At 35.2% G+C, this 22,887-nt stretch overlaps 2 protein-coding genes across 9 annotated transcripts in view; one reads left to right on the top strand and one right to left on the bottom strand.

Moving 5' to 3' along the window:
- Positions 1–5,077, top strand: part of l(1)G0020 (RNA cytidine acetyltransferase l(1)G0020) — a 30,353-nt gene extending 25,276 nt beyond the window's left edge. For 2 of the 4 annotated variants that reach the window (XM_069824344.1, XM_069824345.1), the window contains exons 13-18: positions 66–210; positions 634–872; positions 3,212–3,384; positions 3,528–3,764; positions 3,862–4,007; positions 4,935–5,077. In XM_069824344.1, the coding sequence (XP_069680445.1) occupies positions 66–210; positions 634–872; positions 3,212–3,384; positions 3,528–3,764; positions 3,862–4,007; positions 4,935–5,019 (1,025 nt within the window). In that variant the 3' untranslated portion in view covers positions 5,020–5,077. Of the gene's footprint in view, positions 1–65; positions 211–633; positions 873–3,211; positions 3,385–3,527; positions 3,765–3,845; positions 4,013–4,934 lie in introns of those variants that run through there. The other 2 variants (XR_011331869.1, XM_069824346.1) reach the window with 2 other exon arrangements.
- Positions 5,078–18,381: 13,304 nt separating this feature from the next.
- The window catches only part of msps (msps cytoskeleton-associated protein 5), a 107,432-nt gene continuing 102,926 nt past the window's right edge, over positions 18,382–22,887 (bottom strand). For all 5 annotated transcript variants that reach the window (XM_069824336.1, XM_069824338.1, XM_069824339.1 and 2 more), the window contains one exon: positions 18,382–19,199. In XM_069824336.1, the coding sequence (XP_069680437.1) occupies positions 19,104–19,199 (96 nt within the window). In that variant the 3' untranslated portion in view covers positions 18,382–19,103. The remainder of the gene's footprint in view (positions 19,200–22,887) is intronic.

The following is a 22,887-nucleotide window of genomic DNA, read 5'->3' as shown; positions in this document are numbered from 1 at the left end:
AATATAACACCATTATATCAGATAAGTTTTTGACGGACTGTAATGATTGTTATTCTCTGTAACAGAACCAAGAAAATCTTTGCCACCACTTCTTCTGAAATTGAGTGAGAGACCACCAGAGCACCTGGACTATTTGGGTGTGTCATTTGGGCTCACAGCACCTCTGTTGAAGTTTTGGAAACGGGCTGAATTTGTGCCAGTTTATTTGAGGTAAAGATTCTATGCTGTATATCAGGAAATTTATGTATGGGAACATTATACTCCTATAGAATTGCATTCTATTATCATATATATGAATATAAGGCCTAGTAGAAGAGAAAACTTCTAATAGATTTACAATCTGTTACCAATCCCATAGTTATTCAGAATTACCTACAATTAATTAAATCTCTAATATGGCTTTCTTTCACGTGTTTCTTGCAACAAGTACCATTTAATGATCAGTCTTAGACAGATTTAAGTCTTAAAGTCTATACAATAAATAATTAATTTACTTCATGAATAATTTTTGGTTCCATTGTCATCTTCCAGCAAAGTTTCCTGTCTCTCTTCTGATGATGAAATCAGAAAGTTACTTTTAAAAATTGCATTTCATTATCATCCAGCATTTTTTTTTTTTTTGTGCACTTTTAGGCAGACAACGAATGAACTGACTGGTGAGCATTCATGCATCCTGCTACGTCTGTTGGATACTTCAGATGGCTTTAATGATGGTGATATGGGCCACACTAAGAAACAATCGTGGCTTACAGAATTTTGGGCAGATTTCAGGCACCGCTTTGTGTCCCTGTTGGGCTATCAGTTCCGTAATTTCACCCCAGCTCTTGCTCTCAGCGTGCTTCAGAACAAAGCCTGGAAATTGGAATCTTCAGGTTTGTATTAGTGTGTATAAACTTACGAAGTCTACAGTTGTTTCACATAAGTTAGACTTTATTAAATAGTGCTAATAAATAAAATGTTAATGTGAATAATATCAGCCATCACTGCAGTTTAAGTTTGGAATCTATCAAAAGAACTGGAGATTTATTTGTTTCTCATTGTGTTTTATTGTGCTGGCTTAAGGTTCCCTCTCACTTAGTGGAATTGATCTGAATGAAATTGAAATGAAAAGTCTGCTGCTCTCACATCTAGTGAAATCAAATCGAACCGAACTAAGCATGTTGCAGTTTAAAATAAGTCGTATCATAGCTTTAGCACAGTTACGTGAAAAGGCAGAAAGAGAAAAATAAATATCCAAAACAAGAAAATGAAATACTGGATTCATGATATTTTAACTAGATATACACATGGACAATTTTCCACCTTATTTCAATATATTCTAAGAGATGAAACAAAATTTCTTTTTATAATGCTTTGAATATTAATTTTTACCTGACGTTCCATTAATTTACTTATTTCGCCTATACAGGAATAATTTTATTATTACAGTAGTATTTTTGTGTTTTATCATACAGTAGCAGATAATTCTGAACAAAACTTATTACCTTCTTTTAGTTCATATTACGGAATTATAATTTTCTCTATACATACCATTTCAGCAATAATTATTAATAAACAAATTACACTATCAAAAATGGATGTGGCTCATTTGTTTTTTTCACGAAGGCTTCACGAAACAAGAAGCTGTTTCGGCAGTGGAATAAATATTCTAGCTCTTGAATTCTATTCGATTTGATGTGCCACTTTCTATTATCTTCCATTTAAATACATTGTGAAGAAAAATTCTGTTCAATTCAATTCCACTAAGTGGGAGCAGGCCTTTAGACAGAAGTCGTTATTATTATGTATGGCCAACTACGTATTTGGAAATGTAGCAGAGTATCTCAGTTCACATTGGATGGGAATTAAATGGAACATATGGTCCAGCCCACAAAAATAAGGAGTGGATCAGGACAGCACGTTTGCACATCTACTTTTTATGTTAGGTTAAGTTCTTTTCAAACTGAAATGACGAGTGAAGCGTACAGTTAAAATTACTCTAACCTAACTTAACTTAACATAAAAAGGAGATGTGCAAACGTGCTGTCCTGATCCACTCCTCAAAAATAGACGTTCATGCTAATTCAAGAACTGACTAATCTTTGACCAGAGAGGAAGAATCTTTTCCCTTGTAAAAGCAATACAGAGAGAGTGACTGAATGTGAGAGAGGGAGAGTTTTTGTGTGTGTGTGAGTGTGTTTTTTTTCTTTCAATATTCACCGAAATCAGGGTAAAATAACACCATAAAGTCACACCTCTGTTAATACGAGGCGCGTCCATAAAGTAACCTTCCCACTCGTCTCCCAGCTAGCAAACCATATGTTGCGCGAAGCGACTGAGTGTACGTGATAGAGTAATGTCTGGCATGGCACATGCGCTAGCGGAACTTTGCGAGTGCTCTCAGTAGCTTCGGTGCATTGGTTGAAGATGGACGTTCCTATTCCAGCTCCTGCCGTGTGAAGTATGGTCAGTAATAAAGTTTTTGAATGCACAGGGCATAGCGCCGATTGAAATTGATCGTCAGCTGTGCCAGGTCTATGGGCAAGCAGACGGTGCGTTGCTGCTGTAGACAATTTTCAGCAGGATGCCAAAATGTGCATGACGAGTGCAGTGGGAGGCCAACCATCATCACAGACGACCTTGTGGAGCAACACAGCATCTGCTTGCTCATGACGTTAGGCCCATAGACCTGGCACAGCTGACGATCAATTTCAATCGGCGCTATGCCCCGTGCATTCAAAAACTTTATCACTGATCGCACTTCACACACGGAGGGAGCTGGAATAGGAACGTCTATTTTCAACCAATGCAACGAAGCTACTGAGAGCACTCAGGAAGTTCCGCTAGCGCGTGCGCTATGCCAGGACATTACTCTATCACGTACACGCAATCGCTTCGCGCAACATATGGTTTGCTAGCTGTGGGATGAGTGGGAAAGTTACTTTATGGACGCGCCTCGTACGTATGGCGTAATAAAATACCAGTACAAGTGTACAAGATGCTCTTGTGGAATTCAGTTTTTTTTTTTTCTGATTTATAACATGGAGAACATAACATACAAATATTACTCCATACTTTTGTGGATTAGGACCTGGGTATTTGAAAGACACTTTCTATTTATTTCCAGTACTATCAATTCAGAACACAAAGACTTGCGTGTTCGAAGTACTGTGAAATGTGTCAATATGGAAGATAATAAATAATACATTACTTTCTTATTCTGTTTTTATAGTGCTAAGCAAGTCTGAACTGGATGTTCATATGACTAAATATGACGTGAAGAGATTGGAGATGTACTGCAACAATCTGGTTGATTATCACCTGATAATGGACTTGGTACCAATTCTGGCTAGACTTTACTTCCTGAATCATATGGGAGATACTCATCTGTCCGCTGTACAGTCAGTAAGTTCATGCCACAATGACTTGTAATTAGATTAAATGTACTCAGTCACAGAATAGTTTTTTCTGATTCGACCGGCTACTAGAGATAAACATAGATTAAAATAAGCAATGGAAATAATGCATATTTTAATTCATTGTTGCAGGCTATTATTCTTGGCTTGGGTCTTCAATACAAAACAGTAGACAATCTGGCTACAGAATTAGAGTTGCCATCATCACAGCTCCTGGGCCTGTTCAACCGAACAATCCGTCGATTTGTCCAGTATTTAAGAGGAATTCTGGAACAGTGTGTAGAGCAGAGTATAGTCCAGGCTCGAACAGATGTCTCTTTCGATCCTGTTGCTAAGAGCATGCATGATGAACTAGAAGAGGCAGCAAAGGTAAATAAAGAATGAGAAAATAAATTATTAATATGAGATTTAGTTACATCACTGCACATGTGTGGACAGTGATAGATGCAGAACCTCTCAATTTCAGGAACTGAAACACAAACAGCGACAGGAACTGGAGAAATTGAAGAAAGAAAACCTTAGCCAGTATGCAATTAAAGGTTCAGAAGAAGAATGGACCAGTGCATTAGGCTCCTCAGGGAAGAAGATTAAGAATATTATTTCTGTCAAAAGGTGAGTACTGTTAATATGTGAGCATCATTGTACTTCATTTGTGTTATCGTAGGCAGACTTTTACTGACCTCACATCTTGACAGCCAGCCATGCATCTAATTAATATCACATCGAAAAAGCCCCCTCCTCCTCATTCCTCAAGAAAATGGGCTAATGATGAATCCCAAAAAAGAAAAGCCGACTTCATATAACAATGAATTTTATATTCATCATTAATATTCAGAAAAATCGAACACTTTATAATTCAACAGTTCATAGCATAAATATGCGTCAAAAAATAATTTTCATACTCCATCAGTGAGTCTATCGTGCTATAAAAAATTAAACTCAAAACATAAGATTATTTAGGGCCAAATTAAAGAAGTACCTCATTTCTCACGCCTTCTATTCTGTAGATGAATTAACGGCATTCAACAACGCTTCATGAATATTTGTCTTGTATTAATCATTGATACTAAACTTTTGTGTTGTACTAGTAGATTATATTGTAAAACTCTCCTGTATATATTTCAACTAGACTGTGACTATAATTAGGACTTTATAATACTATTAAGATTTTTTTTTGGCATATTCCATATTCTAGCTGTGAAGCGATGTATGAATACCATGGAATGTAAATAAATACAATACAATACAAAAACTGATTTGTGAACCTGTAATTATGGACATCTTTACAACGACTTTTGAAAGAATCTAACATTTTAAAGATGCATTTCACACACAATAAGCTGGAAATGTTGGGTATATGGATTATGTATATACATTTATATCAAAACACAGTACAGTGTCTAAGAAAGTGCATATTGTATTTTCTTGCTTTAATTCGAGTATACAGTAGTTTCACGCAATCTTTGGAATTTCCTTACATCCCCTGTCAATTTTTTTCTATAATCTATATACCTGCAACTGATTTAATTTACATTTCAGTGGAGAAAAGAGACCATCTGAGACAGAAGACATCATTGAAACACCTGGCAAAAAGAAGAAACACAAGAAGAAATTTGAGCATTAATGTCATGTATCTACTTCTATTTGAGAGTTGTAAAAAGTCAATAAACAAATCACGACCATTTTGAGAGTTCAATTCTAATTACCTTCATAGCTTCCATCAACGATGAATTTCAATTTACCATCAACATTTATATCCTTAAAATAAAGAACCGATAAAATTTAGAAAATTCTATTCCGGAACATTTAGAAACATGTGCATATTATTAATATTGTCAGCATAACTTCTACATAACAAACATTTTTGCATCTTGTGACATAGTCCTGACAATCTTGATCGAACTACTTTAACAGTTAAGGCAAGACACAGTCATTGCAAATAGTGTATATATTGGTTTTTCCTTTACTTTGCATAGGTCATCTAACCAATTTACTCAAGCATAAGAACTTTCCAGTAATTACCTTATCGAAAAAGACAACTCATGCCATTTTGCTTTCTATTTGCATATGCATCTTACCAACATAAAATCTAAAGCATAGTTATTTCCAAGATTGCCACATTATTTCCAGCTATTTGCAGCCTACAATAATAATGTCATTTGCTATAATAACCATCATGATCTGTTGTTTAAACACCTGCTCCCATTTGTGCTGTAGGGCGACATTCTGAATATCCTCACTCAACTTCACTCGCGAATTTTTCCAATTTAACTTGTCGACTTCTGATTGTTGCTCAATTGAGATTGTAGCATGGTTTGTTACGAATCTTTTGACATAACTATGAATGTTCTATCGCTTTACATTCTCGAGTTACACTGCCTCAGCTGCTCCATAACCCTCCAATTCCTGTTTCAACTTCCCCCCTTCTACACATCACTAGATGACGTCACCTGCTCCAACTCCACAAGTTGAATATATTTATTAAAAACCCATTGTGAACAACCGGACTTAAATCAGTGAACTTCTGATCCACTACCCAGAGTGTTGAATACAAATTCATAGAGGAAATTACGAATGTGTATGCATTATTCACTTACTTACTGGCTTTTAAAGAACCCAGAGGCCCTCACATAAGCCCGCCATTGGTCCCTATCCTGAGCAAGATTAATCTAGTCTCTATCATCATTCCCACTTCCCTCAAATCCATTTTAATATTATCTACCCATCTACATCTCGGCCTCCCCAAAGGTCTTTTTCCCTCCGGCCTCCCAACTAACATTCTATATGCTACATGACGTCACTTGCTCCAACTCCAGAACAAGTTGAATATGTTTATTAAAAACCGATTGTGAACAACCAGACTTAAATCAGTGAACTTCTGATCCACTACCCAGAGTGTTGAATACAAGATCATAGAGGAAATTACGAATGTGTATGCATTATTCACTTACTTACTGGCTTTTAAGGAACCCAGAGGTTCACTGCCACACTCACATAAGCCCGCCATTGGTCCCTATCCTGAGCAAGATTAATCTATACTGTTTTTGCTGTAAGAAAAATCCTAATGTAAACATAAGCACGTTGCTGTCATATCCGTGATTGGCTCCCAGTCGAAACATTCACATGACGCAGGAAAATATAGTTCGTATTCGGAAACCACAATCTTGTATTATTTGAGAATAAAAAATTGAATTCTAGTTGTTAAATACGATGAAACATATAACTTCACTCATATGTAAAACGCTATGTAAAAGAAAAGCTACTTTTATATTTTGTTACATAATATGAACGTGGATGAATACCAACAGTAATACCGAGGTAGTCTGTTCTTGTAACAAGCTGGCGTCACTTGAGCTCGTAGTTGTTCACATAAGCACGTGGTACTGAAGTATGACTTGTGTATCCTCAACTGTCCATTGTGAAGACAGACTTAAAAATAACTTAATTGCAGTAATTATAAAGTAAATGTTTTCTAAGGAAACGAATGCATAGTAGTGAGGCTAGGCGTACTTAACGAGTAACTGGAAATGTTTAATATGAAAGAGAATGTACTGCAGTAGGCGGGAACACGTACTGAGAATCTGTGGTGCCAAACAGCGGCCAATGAAGCCTCACTTCAGTCACGTGCTATTGTTTATATTAGGATTTTTCTTACAGCGAAAATACTATAGTCTCTATCATCATATCCCACCTCCCTCAAATCCATTTTAATATTATTTACCCATCTACGTCTCGGCCTCCCAACTAACACATTATATGCTACATGCCTTGCCCATCTCAAACGTCTGGATTTAATATTCCTAATTATGTCAGGTGAAGAATACAATGCATGCAGTTCAAGCATTATTCACTAAATTTACGAAAAATGTTTATGGTATGGATTGACCGATTTTTTCGAGTTCAGTCAATCCTCTTCATTTCCACAGATAATAGAGGTACTACTGTATGGGGATAAATTGACACATTTTAATGGATGAGAGGACTGTGAAAGGAGTTTAAAGGTATTCATACACTGGTTCAGAGAAGGGGATATATTATGTCTTTTGGGAAGGTTTTTTTTTTATCTTGGATTACACTACAATGGAATATAGGCTAGTGTTGTAATTTCAATTTAAGGCATGTTTCTATTAATAAGTTTATTGTTATTTTACATTCACACATTACTTTTACACTAGAAACCTGATAACTACATGAGAAATTATTTAATGTATTATGTTACTTTGTGATTTGGCCTGTTGTTTTTCACTTTAATAGTTTGTGCAGCTGAGATCTGATTAAGATAGAAGGAAGAAGATAAGGTTATATGGACAAGGAAAATACACAGGCTCTTGTAAGATACAACTTTTTCCAAGATCAGAAACAGAAGTTAGCCTCTCCAGCAAGCTTTGGACGAGGCCAACAACAGGCACATACGTCATGGTATCCTTGTAGTTGTCAACATTTTGACAACAGTACACCCAAGTTCTCCACTATGTTTACAAAGCCATGTTCACATTACGAGCCCACAGACACACACAAGAAAAGTGCTCAAATCTGTTTCATGTGAACCCCACTGTATGCACATGAAAGTCTTAAATTTTGTCTTGATAATCCATTTTGAATCTTGCGTACACTACTTTTAACACTCGAATATAATTAATTGATTAACTAGCGGACTTACTCGTGTTAATTATGTAAGATGTGCGGCTTACAGCTGTTTCAGTGCTTCACGCACCATCCTCAGAGCCTACTAGATATCGGCGTCATCTCTAACTTCTCTGCCTGTTATGTGGGTGTGTTTGTTTGTTTGTTGAAAGGTGTTGAAGTGTGGAGTCAAATAGTGTGTGTGTATATTTCATACACATACAACCCAAGAACCAAAAACTCAACACACTAGAACAATACTAAATATACAAACACACTAAAACACACCCCAATCACATTCTCAACACACAGATCAATTTCAGTACACACACACTATTTGACTCCACTCTTCAACACCTTTTAACAATCAAACACACCCACATAACAGGCAGAGAAGTTCGAGATGACGCCGAGATCTAGTAGGCTCTGAGGATGGTGCGTGAAGCACTGAAACAGCTGTAAGCCGCACAAATCTTACATTATTAACACGAGTAAGTCCACTAGTTAATCAATTAATTAAATTTTGTGTTTTCTGTAACAAGAAGGAATAACTCTTACACGAGATCTTCTATGGTATTATTATATACAAGGCATGTAAAAACTACTTTTAAACAATTTGACAAGTGATGGATGGGAGCAAAAGAGATATGTTACGGTAGGAAACTATGGGTCAGAAATCTATAATTACTGCACTGAGGGTTAAGTTCCCTAACATGAATTGCTGTAAACAGGCAACTTCTTTAACACTAATGAAAGAGTGGTGCCTGATGTGCTACTCTATTATACAGGGTGAACCGTAAGTAAGTCATTAATTTCGAAGGGTTATTCTTTGAGATATTCCAAACAAAAAAGTTTAATACAATTTTGCTCGTTTTTGCTTCCTAATCGAGATAAAAACTGTTTTATATGAAATATTTTATAGCATGTTTTGGGAAAACCATTGATTTAATTCCCAATATGCTCAGTCAATTTAAGACAGCAGTATATTATGATAATGAATGATTTAAAGAATTTCAGTTTTTTTTTACTTTAAACATGCAGAAATTTGATTCGAACAAATGTAACTTTTCGTTTTGAAAAGGAATTTTAAAATGTTAGATTTTTTCCGATCAAATTTAAAGGACAAAACTAAAATTCTTTCAATCATTCATTATCATAATACATTGCTCTCTTAAATTGACCGAGCATATTGGGAATTAAATCATTGGCTTTCCCAAAACACGCTATGAAATGTTTCATTTAAAACAATTATCTTGGAAAGGAAGCGAAGATGAGCAAATTTTATTAAACTTTTTTGTTTGAAACATCTCAAAGAATAAGCCTCTGAAATTAATGACATTTCTTACAGTTCATCCTGTATTTATGGTACTACAATAGGTTGTGGGGTGGGAACACTCACAAAAAAAAAACTGCCTTGTTGGATGGGCAATCATCACAAATTACTTTCTGATTGGTGCAGAATGTAGAGAAGCATTCATTAGTAATCCCAAGAGAAAATTTGTATCATTATCCGTGGACTTTAGACAATGTGACGGAGCACAGATGTATTTTCCTGAGATTAATCCCTTTTTTTTTTTTTTTTTAATGGCATTTTCACTACATTTTATTTTAGTATTATTTTAAATAATCTGATACACTTTTATTTTAAAACATTAATAAGTATAATAGACGAAAATAGTAAACTTATTACACTTTATATGCTAGTCCACTGCCTTCTTTATTATTCATGGATGTTTTCATTGTTACAATCGATATATGGGGCCTATACCTATATACTGTATTAATAGAAAAATATTAATTTTATTATAAATGTAGATATAAAAGTTTAAACTGAAACTCATTAAAACATTTAACTACACATTTGAAATTCAAATTAATTTAAAGGAAAATACGATAGGTAAAACTTGGGTGGCGGTCACCCATACTTACTGAGTCAGGAAATACATGTAAAAATGTTGGAATATTTTAACTTTTACATCTCGCTGGACGGCATGTACTATCTGATTTATAGGAAGACCTGCTTCCCATATTCTTATAATGCGTCCACACATCACCTCAGACATATAACACACATGGTATTATCTAAAATTGATTCTCAATATATAGTTTCAAACAGCTGACTGTTATTATGGTTACATACTAGTAAGGTTTATAATGCCTTCTGTATATCGGTATGTCTTTTGTTTCCTGACTGAAGTCCTCATAAGATGATAATTCTCGGCTTGACCAGGAATACTAATGAATGCTTCTGTACAAAATTATCAAGTCTTCCTGGAAGAGGTGCTACCAGAATTGCTATAGAAGTATCATTGTAGATATGTAAAGTTCAGTGGTTCAAACACATAATGGTACTCCTTTCACTTTATGCGTGACAACTTCTGGGAGTAATGGGATTGGAAGTGGAGAACCAGTTTCCTGGCCTTCAAGGTCTCCATACTTGGCACTTCGGATTTCTTTCTTGGGAAATACATGAGAAAATTAATTTACTCTGAGCTAATGGACTCTGAAGATCTCATTGCTCATGTTGTTGAGGCTTTACAAACAATCGAAAATGTCTCTGGAATTTTCGAGTGAATACAATAATCTCTTCTTTCCAGGCGTACTAACTACCTGCAGTTTCAAAGCAGAACTGTAGACTTTATTTTGATAGTTTTTGTATCTAAAAAGTAAAAAATTCCTACATAAAACAGCTGCTACTGTCACAGTACCATTAACAGTGTCACATCAAACACATTTTCAATGGTGTTAAAGATGTTCCCTATCTCTACAGCAATCAAGGTTATGGAAGTTACATCCATAGCAGGGTAATTACACATTTCCGACCCATAGTTACGTCTTTTTCTTTCATTTCTTTTTAAATAAATTTTATTTCTGCTTCTTTTATATGTCTTTTTTGATCCAATTTATTACCTCACAAGTTGTTTAAAAATATTTTTTCCACACCCTGTATAAACAAATACAATATTCATGGAGAATCAAAACAGATTATACTTTTACGTAATAAAATTTGTTCGCATAAAATGTAATATTGCTTAATATAAAAAAATAGATCCAATTTTTTAAATGATTTTAGGCAATAGCAACTTCAAAATAATTTCACTGCAACACAGTTAAGAGAAGTAAGATCTTGTAAACGGAAATATTAGAATTTTATACTGAAACAGGAAACAGACTATACAGTGCTTGTAGCTTGCCAAAACGAGAACTTGTAATAACTTGTATCTAATTCCTTCCGAAAATTTCCAACAACAAACTTCGATTACATAAATGGAAACTATATTGTACTAATGCTATAAAAATTCAGTTTGACTACACGAAGTACAGAATTGAATGAACGTGATTTCATTTGTACTAATTTAGGGTGTATGATTAAGTTATATTTGACATTAAATTGTAATTACATTAGTTCGTGTTACATTCCTATCTGTTATACATTTCATGAAAAAACTAATAAATATGGTAACTACTTATCCTTCCCAAAACCGATCAAATGCAGATTATTTATGTACTAATGATCCTGTTACTTTGTGTTCTTGTTTTAATACTAATAGATGCCAAGAAAATAATTAAAATATTATTCTCAATAATAGAACTGAGTTGTAATAGTTCTGTCGACCATTTAGGCGAGCTTAATATTGAATTGCTTCCACTGAAAAATCAATTGTGTCTTGTTTGTTAATTGGCGAAACTGTCACCACCTGTGAATGACACTTTTAATTTACTAATAATTACAGTACAGTCCTTTATAGGCAAAGGATTACAACATTCATACAGGGAAAGGGTCCACTGGTCTGTAACAAACACATGGCCAAGGGCTTCATTTCTTGAAACGAGATATAATAATAATAATAATAATAATAATAATAATAAATTTAGCTTCCCTTATGAAAAGGTTGCCAGATTTGACAAAGCGTATTACATAATTTGGAAGTACACCTAAAAGGTAAAATGATATACATTTGAAACTGTTAGGGAAACGAATATACAAAATGTCAGAAAAATTTACACCTAAGTAGCATTTGTGCTCATTTACAGTTAAGAAAGGGGAAAAATAAATAAATAAATATCAGATAGGTTATAATGATTTGAATGCCATATACCGCGAGAAAAATAATAGTACGGATTTGTTGGCATTGATATCTAAACCAATCAACAGTCATCGGTTAAGATAACTTCAAATTTCCATTATCACTCCCATACAAGTGATTTCTCAATATGTGAACCGATCCTTTGAGGGCACTAATGGCTATTTCCTTCACAATACTGTGTGTTAGCCCCAGGTTTTTACATTTGTTGGCAAAGAAGGAGGGTATGGTACCTCGTGCTCCCACCATCAGACCTATTACATCAATGCGGGACAGGCTATATTTATCTTATCTTTATTTTATAACTATCAACGGTTGCACAAGAAGCTTAGGATTGAAGACATTAACTTTCCTGTCCCTGTGTCGTAAAAGCTAACGAGGAGCACTGTTTGGGGTGTATTCACACCCCAAGTACTTTTTCGGTCTTGGAGAGGGGAGACTTAGATGTATACATTGTTGCATGAACCTGCATAGAATTGGAATATATCAGTCCCCTAACTGCCCATTGTGCAACTCAAACCAAGAAATGGATTCGGAACACCTCAAAACCTGTGCTTCATTGGCTGGTCATGATAATATCTTGAAAAATATTGGAGTGCAAGAGGTCAAATGACTTTATTGTCAAACGCCTTGCATTAGAAAACAACAACAACATTGTTGCATGATTTAAACACGTTAAGAATTAAATTATTCATGATCCAATTAAAAAAGTAACCCATTGTCACACATGCACATACACATGCATCCGATTTTCAAGCATGATTGACAGTAGACAGAGTTATCACTCTCTATTTCATCTGAGGCAAAGCAAGATCTTTCTAAAATCAGCAGGCAAACGTGATTTACCATCAGAACCATGTGAAGAGGTAGACATTTATTATGAAGTAGATAACATGATTTCGGATGTCATACTTCTGATGCCATAGTGTCTATCATGAGTAGGGAAAGGAAGTTCATGCATTTGCATATTTGTTTTCTATTGTTGTGTGAATATGCTGAAAGATTATCTACATGAATCACAAATTTCTGAATACAATGATATTACTTTTATTGTGCATAAAAAGTGCATATTTTGCCTTTATTTATAGAAGATCATATTTTAACATTTCGATCGTCCAGTTCAAAAGTGCGACAACGTCAGAGCTCTTTCTGATTCAATATTGAGGTAAGTCATATTTACAACCAAAAAGAAAAAAAAAAACTAAATAAACTGCTTTAGAAGTAATTATAACTATGGACTTTACTAATTCATTATTAGTACATTTCGAAATCTATTAATAATGAACTGGAATTCATTTCTAATTGTCGTGGTTATGAACCAGAAATCTGTTCCTTTCTAGGTGATTTATTTGAAACTTTCAACTGAAGATATCTCAAAACTTGTTTTTTTTTAGTTGTAGCACTTTTGAACTAGACGATCGATTTATGCAGGAAAACTGCATATTATATATGTTTATTTGCCTTTCCTTCATTTTTAAAAGTGTGTAACCTCGTAAACATAACTAATTTATGTTTATGAATTTTGAACGTAATGATGACGCAAGTTAGCAATTGAAGCAGTGAGATCAATAACCATTCAAGTCCACTTCTGGCCATTCATTTTTTGTAAATTTGAAATTAAATTTTGGATATTTCCACAAGTGTTACGACTTTATGTACTACTTTTTCTTGATCTCTAAAATAACCAGAAATATTACGCGCAAAAAATAATAATTAGGTAAGAAATAAAAAAAGTTTGAGTTTTTCTCGAAACTTGTGTAAATGCTTCAATTGGTATTCCTTTACTGCAATCTTTAGCAGATTTCGATAGAACAATATCCAGTTTAACATCAGTTCCTGGAATGTATGAGATAAAATGAACGAGAAAACAGCAAATATTCTTTCCAAAAACTGTGGCTATTATCAACTTAAAGAAATTCAAGATATTCTCGAAGGAAAAACACCCCAAAAACAACAAAATTTTCTATAGAACAGCTCACAGCTTTTGTGCAAGTCCCTCTTACTTCTTGTGACGCAGAACGAAGTTTTTCGTGCTACAAAGTTATGCTGAGAGACAACAGGCGAAGAATGACAACAGAAAACATACGTCACTGCTTAGTTGTGAACTGTAACAGCATAAATGGAGCATTCAGCAATGAGCAAGCACTTCAAAATCTATAGACTAAACCTTATTATTCTGTTAAAATAATCTCAGACTGATAATGCATATTTTGTAGCATATTTATCTATACGGCATAAATGCATACATATTCTTCACGTTTTTAGGGCATGAACTTCCTTTCCCTGATGAGTCATGAGAACTTATCATCCCCCATAAGAGAATTTACATAAGGGGCAAGATCCTCTTCTTACAGTAATTTGCTACGTTTTAGCATCTGCTACTGTTCTGGATTTTTTTCTTTCTAATGGTGGGTACCTGATCTGCAATGAAGCAATGGAGGTATGCCAGCAAGGAAAACAGGAATATCCCACACTAGCTATTCAGCCAATGGTGTGCTGATTTCATTAAAAATTCGGATAAAAAATTATGCAAATAGTTTGATAACGTTGAACAATACTTTTGAATGGCCAGGGTTTTAAAAATTTTATGCTGGCTTAAGAGTCAGGCAAAAATTTCCCTAGCCAGTTTGTCTAACTAAAAAACGCAATTAAATCAGAATTTTTTTTCACTCATCAAATAAAAATTTTCACTCATCACAGACGAGCAGAAGAGTGCTTTTCAAATCCTGTAAATGGCCATTATGTATTTTACAACACTACTTCGAAGAAAAATCTCAATTATTAGAGGAGGGAAGGAACAAGTAACTGGTCACAAATTATTATTTATTCAGTAATTTGTATTTATTAATTCAAATCAAATCCAAAGACTACTTGTAATCATGAATTACAGCAGGAATACTTTTATTTATCTCACATTCATTTAACCTTTGTATTCCTATGAGGAGTGTGACCTCCCCAGCTTCAATTATTGAATATCTTCACATGTGATTTCAGCAACACATGTTAATTATTTTGTCAGAAAACATTATTATTATTATTATTATAGCTCGCGCAAGAAACGACTACCGAAAAGCAATGGTGGCGTTACTGTCTGTTTTGACGTGTGTATGTAGGCACGCTGAGGGGGGCGAGAGCTGCGGGCCGATGGAAGTACTGTCTCTTTCAAGAAGATGAACAAATCAGAACATCACTGTGGAAATAAAGAACGTAGCAAGAGAAAAATTCGAAGCTAATTAATCGCGCAACATATGTTTACGAATGAAATAATAATAATACCGTGCGATACAAGACACGTATTCACATGCAATGGAACAAAATAAAGTCGTAATGTAACTATCACAATGCAAGACTGATTCTATCGATGTCATTTCTCTTCCGACTGTACTCTTGAATATCATTCAAGCTATTTCGTGACCTTTCCTGTCGCCCTCTCTTCCTTACCGCATTGTTTGATTCACATTCCTTCCGTCAGTACTCCCTGCTTGCAAGACCTATACCTTATTTCCAATTGTTACCTCTCCAAATGTAAAGGAAACTTATAAAAAAAAAAATCAATCCCCTATTAATCTTCCACAGAAACAATATAATAACACCATCAATGTACCTCAGACAGTAGTACATTTGCCTGCTGATCCGGGATTGTGCTTAAGGATGGGTTCGATTATCGCTTGGGCTGATTACCTGATTGGATTTTTTTACGAGGTTTTCCCCAACAGTAAGGCAAATGTCAGGCAATGCTGTTACTCTAGCTTCCCAGTGAAGCATAACAAAGTTCTCTTTCTCCAAGGTTTCCTGTCTTAATGGTGCTCTAATAATAAATAAATTAAAAATATTCGTATTTTAACTAAACTTCTACAATTATACATAAATAAAATAAACTATTAACACAAAAATTATTTACACTAAAGAGTAATTTCCAATGAACTGCAGACAGTTCAGTTACATTCTTTCTATTCAGCTTTTTCGTCTTTCTATAATACCACGGATCTTTTCATATCTTGCTTATCCTGCGTGAGATAGTGTTCTTTTCTGACATCATTAAAGAATCTCTCATTAATGCTGTTTTTTAATCAATGGTATTCTTATCTCAATAATTGCATTAAAATATATCAAGAGAAATGATACATGTTAAAAAATGAAACAAATGTACAACTTCCTAAAATGAACTAGCTAGACATAGAGAAGAGCCAAATAATGCTAGAGTAGAGAAGAAACAATTCATTTTAAGATAATGTGACAAATGCCTGAATCTGAAAATGAATCAATATTATGTTGTGTGTGAGGATCGAGCTATAAAATACTGATGGCTGCTACTGTTATATTCAACCAAGAACACAATGCACCAATATCCCACGAGTTTCTAGTGGTTAAGTGATACTATCCTTCCATAATTCAATTCTTTGAATCAAATTAATTACTCACTGCAATGACGATAATAATAATAAATGTAACATACTTGATTATCACATATCTGAAGTACTGAATCGTTGAAGAGTAATGGTTTTTGTAATGTTTGCTCTATTGCATAACGTCATACATAAAAACACGTCTCTTAATAGTGAAATTTGGGTAACATGGAAAGAATGATAGTGTATACAGTACTAAACTTTAATCTCTCTTGAAACGTTATTGTGTAGTTTAACCCACATATTCATTTTACTGAAGTATACCTAATCTAAAATGTCTCGAGAGAAATTCCTAGTCTCTAAAATGTAAAGATTATGGGAACTAAAATAAAAAGACAATTCTGCTTTCTTGCTTGACACGCCATTGTTCGTATCCATGTCAGTCGTAATTTCGTCACTGAATCACTCGACAACAGATAAGCACTCTTCACTGTGTCAATATCTTTGGGCTGAAAGTGAAAATTGTTCTTTTTAATAATTATATTTGCAAAGAATATTTCTTAGATAAGAATTACATTCTTCACAACTCACTACCAAGTTAGCTTAGAAAATGAATTCTTTACACCCTTCGCATACTTGCACTGACAAGTGAAGTTGGACTTGCTAAGAAATTCTTTGCATTCATGGCAACTAGTATTATTCCTTAATAACATCTAAAAAGAAGAGACTGTTTACAGAATTAAGTATTCTAGAATTTATTATGACTTCCACCCATTTCTCACGTTAGTTTATGACCACATAATATTAAACTAACAATATTAAGATTATTATTTACCTTCCGAAGTATGCAGCAATAAATTAATGCCAAAAAGGATGTAAGCCTAAGAAATTCTGAAAACTTCGTTCAGTAAACATCTCGCTTTAAAATGTGTTTAATGTGTTTATGGGCCCTTATTCTATCTATCAATCACTTTATCTTAAAGAGTGATACTCTTCAAACACATAGAATGTCATTTTCTATGCAGTTTAAAATGCCCATTATGTCACGTAATTAGATTAGACTAAGTCAGCAGTACATGTAATGTACTGAACAAGCCTCTTATAAATGTCATGTTACATTTGCATTCATGTTTGCAGAATCTATTGTAACAACAGAATCAAACAGAAATTCATTTCATGTATGAATTGACCAACCAAAATCCATACATTGTCTCATTTGTTTATTTTTCCAATACATTCACTCTCACAAATACTTAGGGAACCTTTTATGTTCTATGGTGTAAAACTTTCCCAAAAATTTTAGCGTCTTCTTTACACACACGCACATTCATCCATCTCAGTCTGCATACCTAGAACTGCGACATAAAATAAATATTCCGATGCAACAAATGAGTATTGAAACTCTTGTAATGGTAATAGAAGTTTCCCTGCAGAAAGGTCAACATCTCAAGCAACAAAACCCACTAAGTATGTGAAACATTATACACAGTTTGTATCGTTACATGGGCCAATTAAATTAAGGAGGAATATATTTTAAATACTAGTATATGGTATCTTTTGTCTGGTTATGTCAGTATTGCTGTCCGATTACTTCAAATGAAAACAGTCAACAGCACATGCATTTCTTTAAATATTTTGTGCTTCATGCTGTGTAAGATCAACAACTCGCTATTTGTATTTGAATGTTCTCAATACAATATAAAATAAAGTTATTACGTGTTTTCCATCACCAAATCCAATCTGTAAGTAATACTCTAAATTTGCTTGTTATCACATATCAGTCTTTCTGCTGTAATCTAAGAATATAAATAAATTAAAAGCATTTAGTCTTTTCTTGTTAAATTGGAATATGGACTATAACATGAGCTGCAATAGATACACACATTTCGAGGAAATGAGTTTAGACTCATTCATAACCAACTGTAACCGTGAGACAGAACATTAGATTTTATTAAAATTCAAAGCAACAAATAAAATTCTTTAAAATAAAAGTAGTAAATTTCATGCCTGTCGCAGTAACTGAAGTCCTTCCCATTTTCTACTTTGACACAACATTCTACAATGGATTGAATCTTCAGAGTTAAGCCCTTTCCGTAACTAAAATATGTTGTATATACTATTACCAGTCAGTCTATGTTCATAAAAAAAATATTTCACGGAAAAATTACAATTTAATGCCTGGCAAGAATATGAGAAAATCTTCCACTTGCGACCACAAAGCATGTCTACCCCAACATTATTAGTCTTCAGAATCCGAAATTATCGACAAATAGTGGAGATGGATTATGTAAACTGAGTCCATGACCATTATTGTAAGAGTATGTTATTTCTGTACAATTAAAGTAATAATCTGAACAATTTAATGTTTAACGGATTTCGTAAAAGTAAAAGAAAAACCTTACAAAGTTAAAGTGCAGCATCAATGGATAACATTCAAGCTGCAGCTCACATATTTTGTTACAACTGCAATCTTGTCACATATTTAGTGTTTAACTCTACGCCTTCAAAGCATGGGAAAGATGTTCAGATACTGTACTTAACTATACAGAATCATTAGATAACACTGTATCCTAAGGCTACAGACTATCTTGCTGAGCCTTTCTTCCAGACATTCTATAGATTCAGATGGCATCATAATGCTAAGACTACAGATCTTATCTTGCTGAGCCTTTCAATGCTTCCAGGCGCTTACGCAAGGATTCCACCCCAGAAATCCCACTGTTACTCGAACTACGTTGAACTGGCACAAACTGCAATGAAAAAATGTAATAGTAGTAACAACTTTCTTAAAAATAATTTACGAAAATTACTATACTTACATCATATCAGTTACCACAAAATGTATATGAGTAGCTTAATATCAAAGACGGACATCTGTCATCTCCATAGTTTTGATCTAGAAGCAATTTCTCAATTCACAGTGTTCTTTGTAATATTTAACACAATTTATTTTATAAATGTAGTGTTAGAGTAGGCATATGGTTTCACTATAACTGGAAAGAGCATGAAAAATTATTTAAAAAACCACAGCTATCTAAATTTTTGATTGAGGTCAGATGTCCGTCTTTGATATTAAGCTACTCATATATTATTTTAATTATTATTAAATCATTAAGAAAGTAATTTAAATTTCGTACAAATAATTCTTGCAACGTCAGGAGTCAATTTATATTTCAAAGTACATCAGAACCATCCTCTGCTACATCTATTATCAGACAGTACATCTCACTTGACGATATGTCAGAGGAAGGACAATAGAATCAGTCATTCCTAAAAGGCCCTTATTCAGAAATTACAACAGCAATCAGATCTCCATAAAAATGTCTTATTCCAGGAATAGAGCACTTTCAAAAGTACTGTGAATTTTAAATTACGAGTATGTTTTATTTAACGACGCTCACAACTGCCGAGGTTATATCAGTGTTGCCAATGTGGCGGAATTTTGTCCTGCAAAAGTTCTTTTACATGCCACTAAATCTAGTGACATGAGCCTGTCGCATTTAAGCACACTTAAATGCCATCGACCTGGACCGGGATCGAATCAACAACCTCGGACACAGAAGGCCAGTACTATACCAACTGCGTCATCCAGGGTGACCAAGCACCGTGAAAAAAATTTATGGTTCATTTAACGACGCTCACAACTGCCGAGGTTATATCAGCATTGCCGGTGTGCCGGAATTTTGTCCCGCAGGAGTTCGTTTACGTGCCAGTAAATCTACTAACATGAGCCTGTTGTATTTAAGCACACTTAAATGCCATCAACCTGGGCTGGGATCGAATCAACAACCTCGGACACAGAAGGCCAGTACTATACCAACTGCGCCACCCAGGGTGACCAAGCACTGTGAAAAAAATTTATGGTTCATTTAACGACGCTCACAACTGCCGAGGTTATATCAGCATTGCCGGTGTGCCGGAATTTTGTCCTGCAGGAGTTCGTTTACGTGCAAGTAAATCTACTGACATGAGCCTGTTGTATTTAAGCACACTTAAATGCCATCAACTTGGGCTGGGATCGAACCCGCAACCTCGAGCACAGAAGGCAAGTGCTATACAGACTACACTACCCAAGCCAACAAGTGCTGTGAATATTGTGAACCTTGCTTACATCTTAATGAATGCGTGAAATAATGCCCCTTCTCAACAGAAATGTGTATTAAAGTTAAACAAATACGCTAGCATTCTTAACTGATTTTAGAAGGAAAAAAAATTGGAATAATGTCCTTTTAGAAATGACCGATTCAATTGTTGTATAAATCTCAAGTTTGATTAGTGAATTATGTTAATAGACAGTGACGCATGCAATGGACCGGGGAAGGAACTGGCAATCTTGACCCATTATTTCCTGGCTTAGTTGCCTCATAATTGGTGCCTTATTGGTGTCACTTATGAGGTACCAACCAGGACTGCTGACTAAACACACATACATCAGAACAATCACACAAGAGTAATGGCTACTTTATTCTGCAATCTGTTCACTTCAATAATGATCTTGGAGCTGTTACATTATCACTATGAATTGGGGGATAACATTCAAATAATTCATTAGTGTTGTTAACTAATGCTGAGTTTTTGGCAAAACCAAACACATTCTTGTTCTTCAATACTTCTCGCACACAGTGGGTTTAGAGGAAAGGGCTGGAAATCTCTGAAGATGATTCTGATCCATTTCTTCCTGAAGATTGCACAATGGATAGAGTGATGAAGAAATAATTTTAATTTTGTTCAGGTGTTTTGACAGTTATGCCCTGTGAGTAATCGAAAGGAATGGACCAAGATCCTAAGGGAGGCCAAGGCTAAACTACAAGGGCCGTAGTGCCGAAGAAGAAGAAGAAGAAGAAGAAGAAGAAGAAAAGAAGAAGAAGAAGAAGAAGAAGAAGAAGAAGTAGTAGTAGTAGTAATCGAAAGGATGAAATTTCAATTTTCCTTGGATACTCAGGAATTGCAATCTGTTGTAAGAGGGGAGTCAATTGAAAACCGTACATACTTTTTTTTTCATTTAATTTATTGAACAAGAGTGAAACACAAGTGTATCAATTTTCGACATAGTCTCTTTGACATTCAATACAGGTCCTCCAGCACATAGAAAGTGCACGGATTCTTCTGAGGGGGGGGGGGGAACTTGTGGTCAGGTGCACAGCCACTCATGCACTACCTGGTGCACCTCACCAGAACGAAATGTCTTTCCTCCCATCGCCTCTTTGAGTGGTCCAAACATGTGGTAATCACTGTCCATCAATCTACCACTGATCTCAGCATTGTTAAGTTGTTACCAATTAGTTCTTCTCCAAGTCCTTTCATACTAATTTATTTCCTGATCAGGAGAATTCCCTTTGCTTGTAAAAATTACTTCTATTCACAACAAACTGTGTGTGGGTATGTGTGTATTTTTTTAACTAATGGTGATATCTGACTACGTCATTCACCCATATGAAACCAGTTGTGCAGACCAATACAGACCACAATATAACGAGCTGTAAAGTACCAACACTCACTCCATTTAAAGTTAAGCAGCAGGTGTTACAACATAAAGAGCAACAGGACATTAAATTTCTTAATCATAAAACAAAACTTAAAATCCTGCATACGAGGCCTGTCTAAAATGTATCCGACCTTAAATTTTCCCACGCAAAGTATTGATTCTAAGGCGGCGCCACTGTGCACGGTGGAAGGAGGAACCGTAATGCGCATGCTTGAATTTTTTCACCGCATTCGCTTGTACCAGTCACTGGCTGGTGGTCGCCAAGTAAGGTGCTGTTCTAAGTGTTTGTCGGATTAGTTTTCTCGCAAGATGACTGAACGAATTGAGCAAAGATACTGCATCAAATTTTGTCAAAAGCTTGGTGACTCTCAAAGTCAAACAATTCGTAAGATTCAGCAGGTGTTTGGGGAAGATGCGATGGGTGTAACACAAATTAAGGAGTGGTTCAACCGTTTCAAAGATGGCCGCACATCAGCAGAGAGTGAGCAGCGTTATGGCAGGCCCCAAACTGCTCGGAGTGCAGCTGTTGTTGAGAGGGTGCGAAATTTGGTGATGGCAGATCGTCGTTTGACCGTGCGGGAGATTGCCGAAAAGGTTGGAGTGAGTAAAGATTCTGTACATGCAATTTTGCGTGATGATTTGAACATGAACCGAGTGGCTGCGAAATTCGTGCCCAAGTTGTTGTCCCCGGAACAAAAAGACCTCTGTCGTGACGTTGCACAGGACCTTCTGGACACCACCAACACTGATCCTGGGTTTCTGAACACCGTGATAACTGGAAATGAGTCATGGGTGTGCAGGTACGACCCAGAAACAAAAAGACAGTCGTCGCAATGGAAGCATCCCGAGTCTCCAAGGCCGAAGAAAGCGCAGCAGGTGCGAAGCAAAATCAAGGTGATGCTGACTGTTTTCTTTGATGTCTGTGGAATTGTGCATCACGAATACACACCGGA

The sequence above is a fragment of the Periplaneta americana genome, chromosome 4 (genome assembly GCF_040183065.1).
Source record: "Periplaneta americana isolate PAMFEO1 chromosome 4, P.americana_PAMFEO1_priV1, whole genome shotgun sequence".
NCBI lineage: Eukaryota > Metazoa > Arthropoda > Insecta > Blattodea > Blattidae > Periplaneta > Periplaneta americana.
This window is presented reverse-complemented; position numbering and strand designations above follow the sequence as displayed.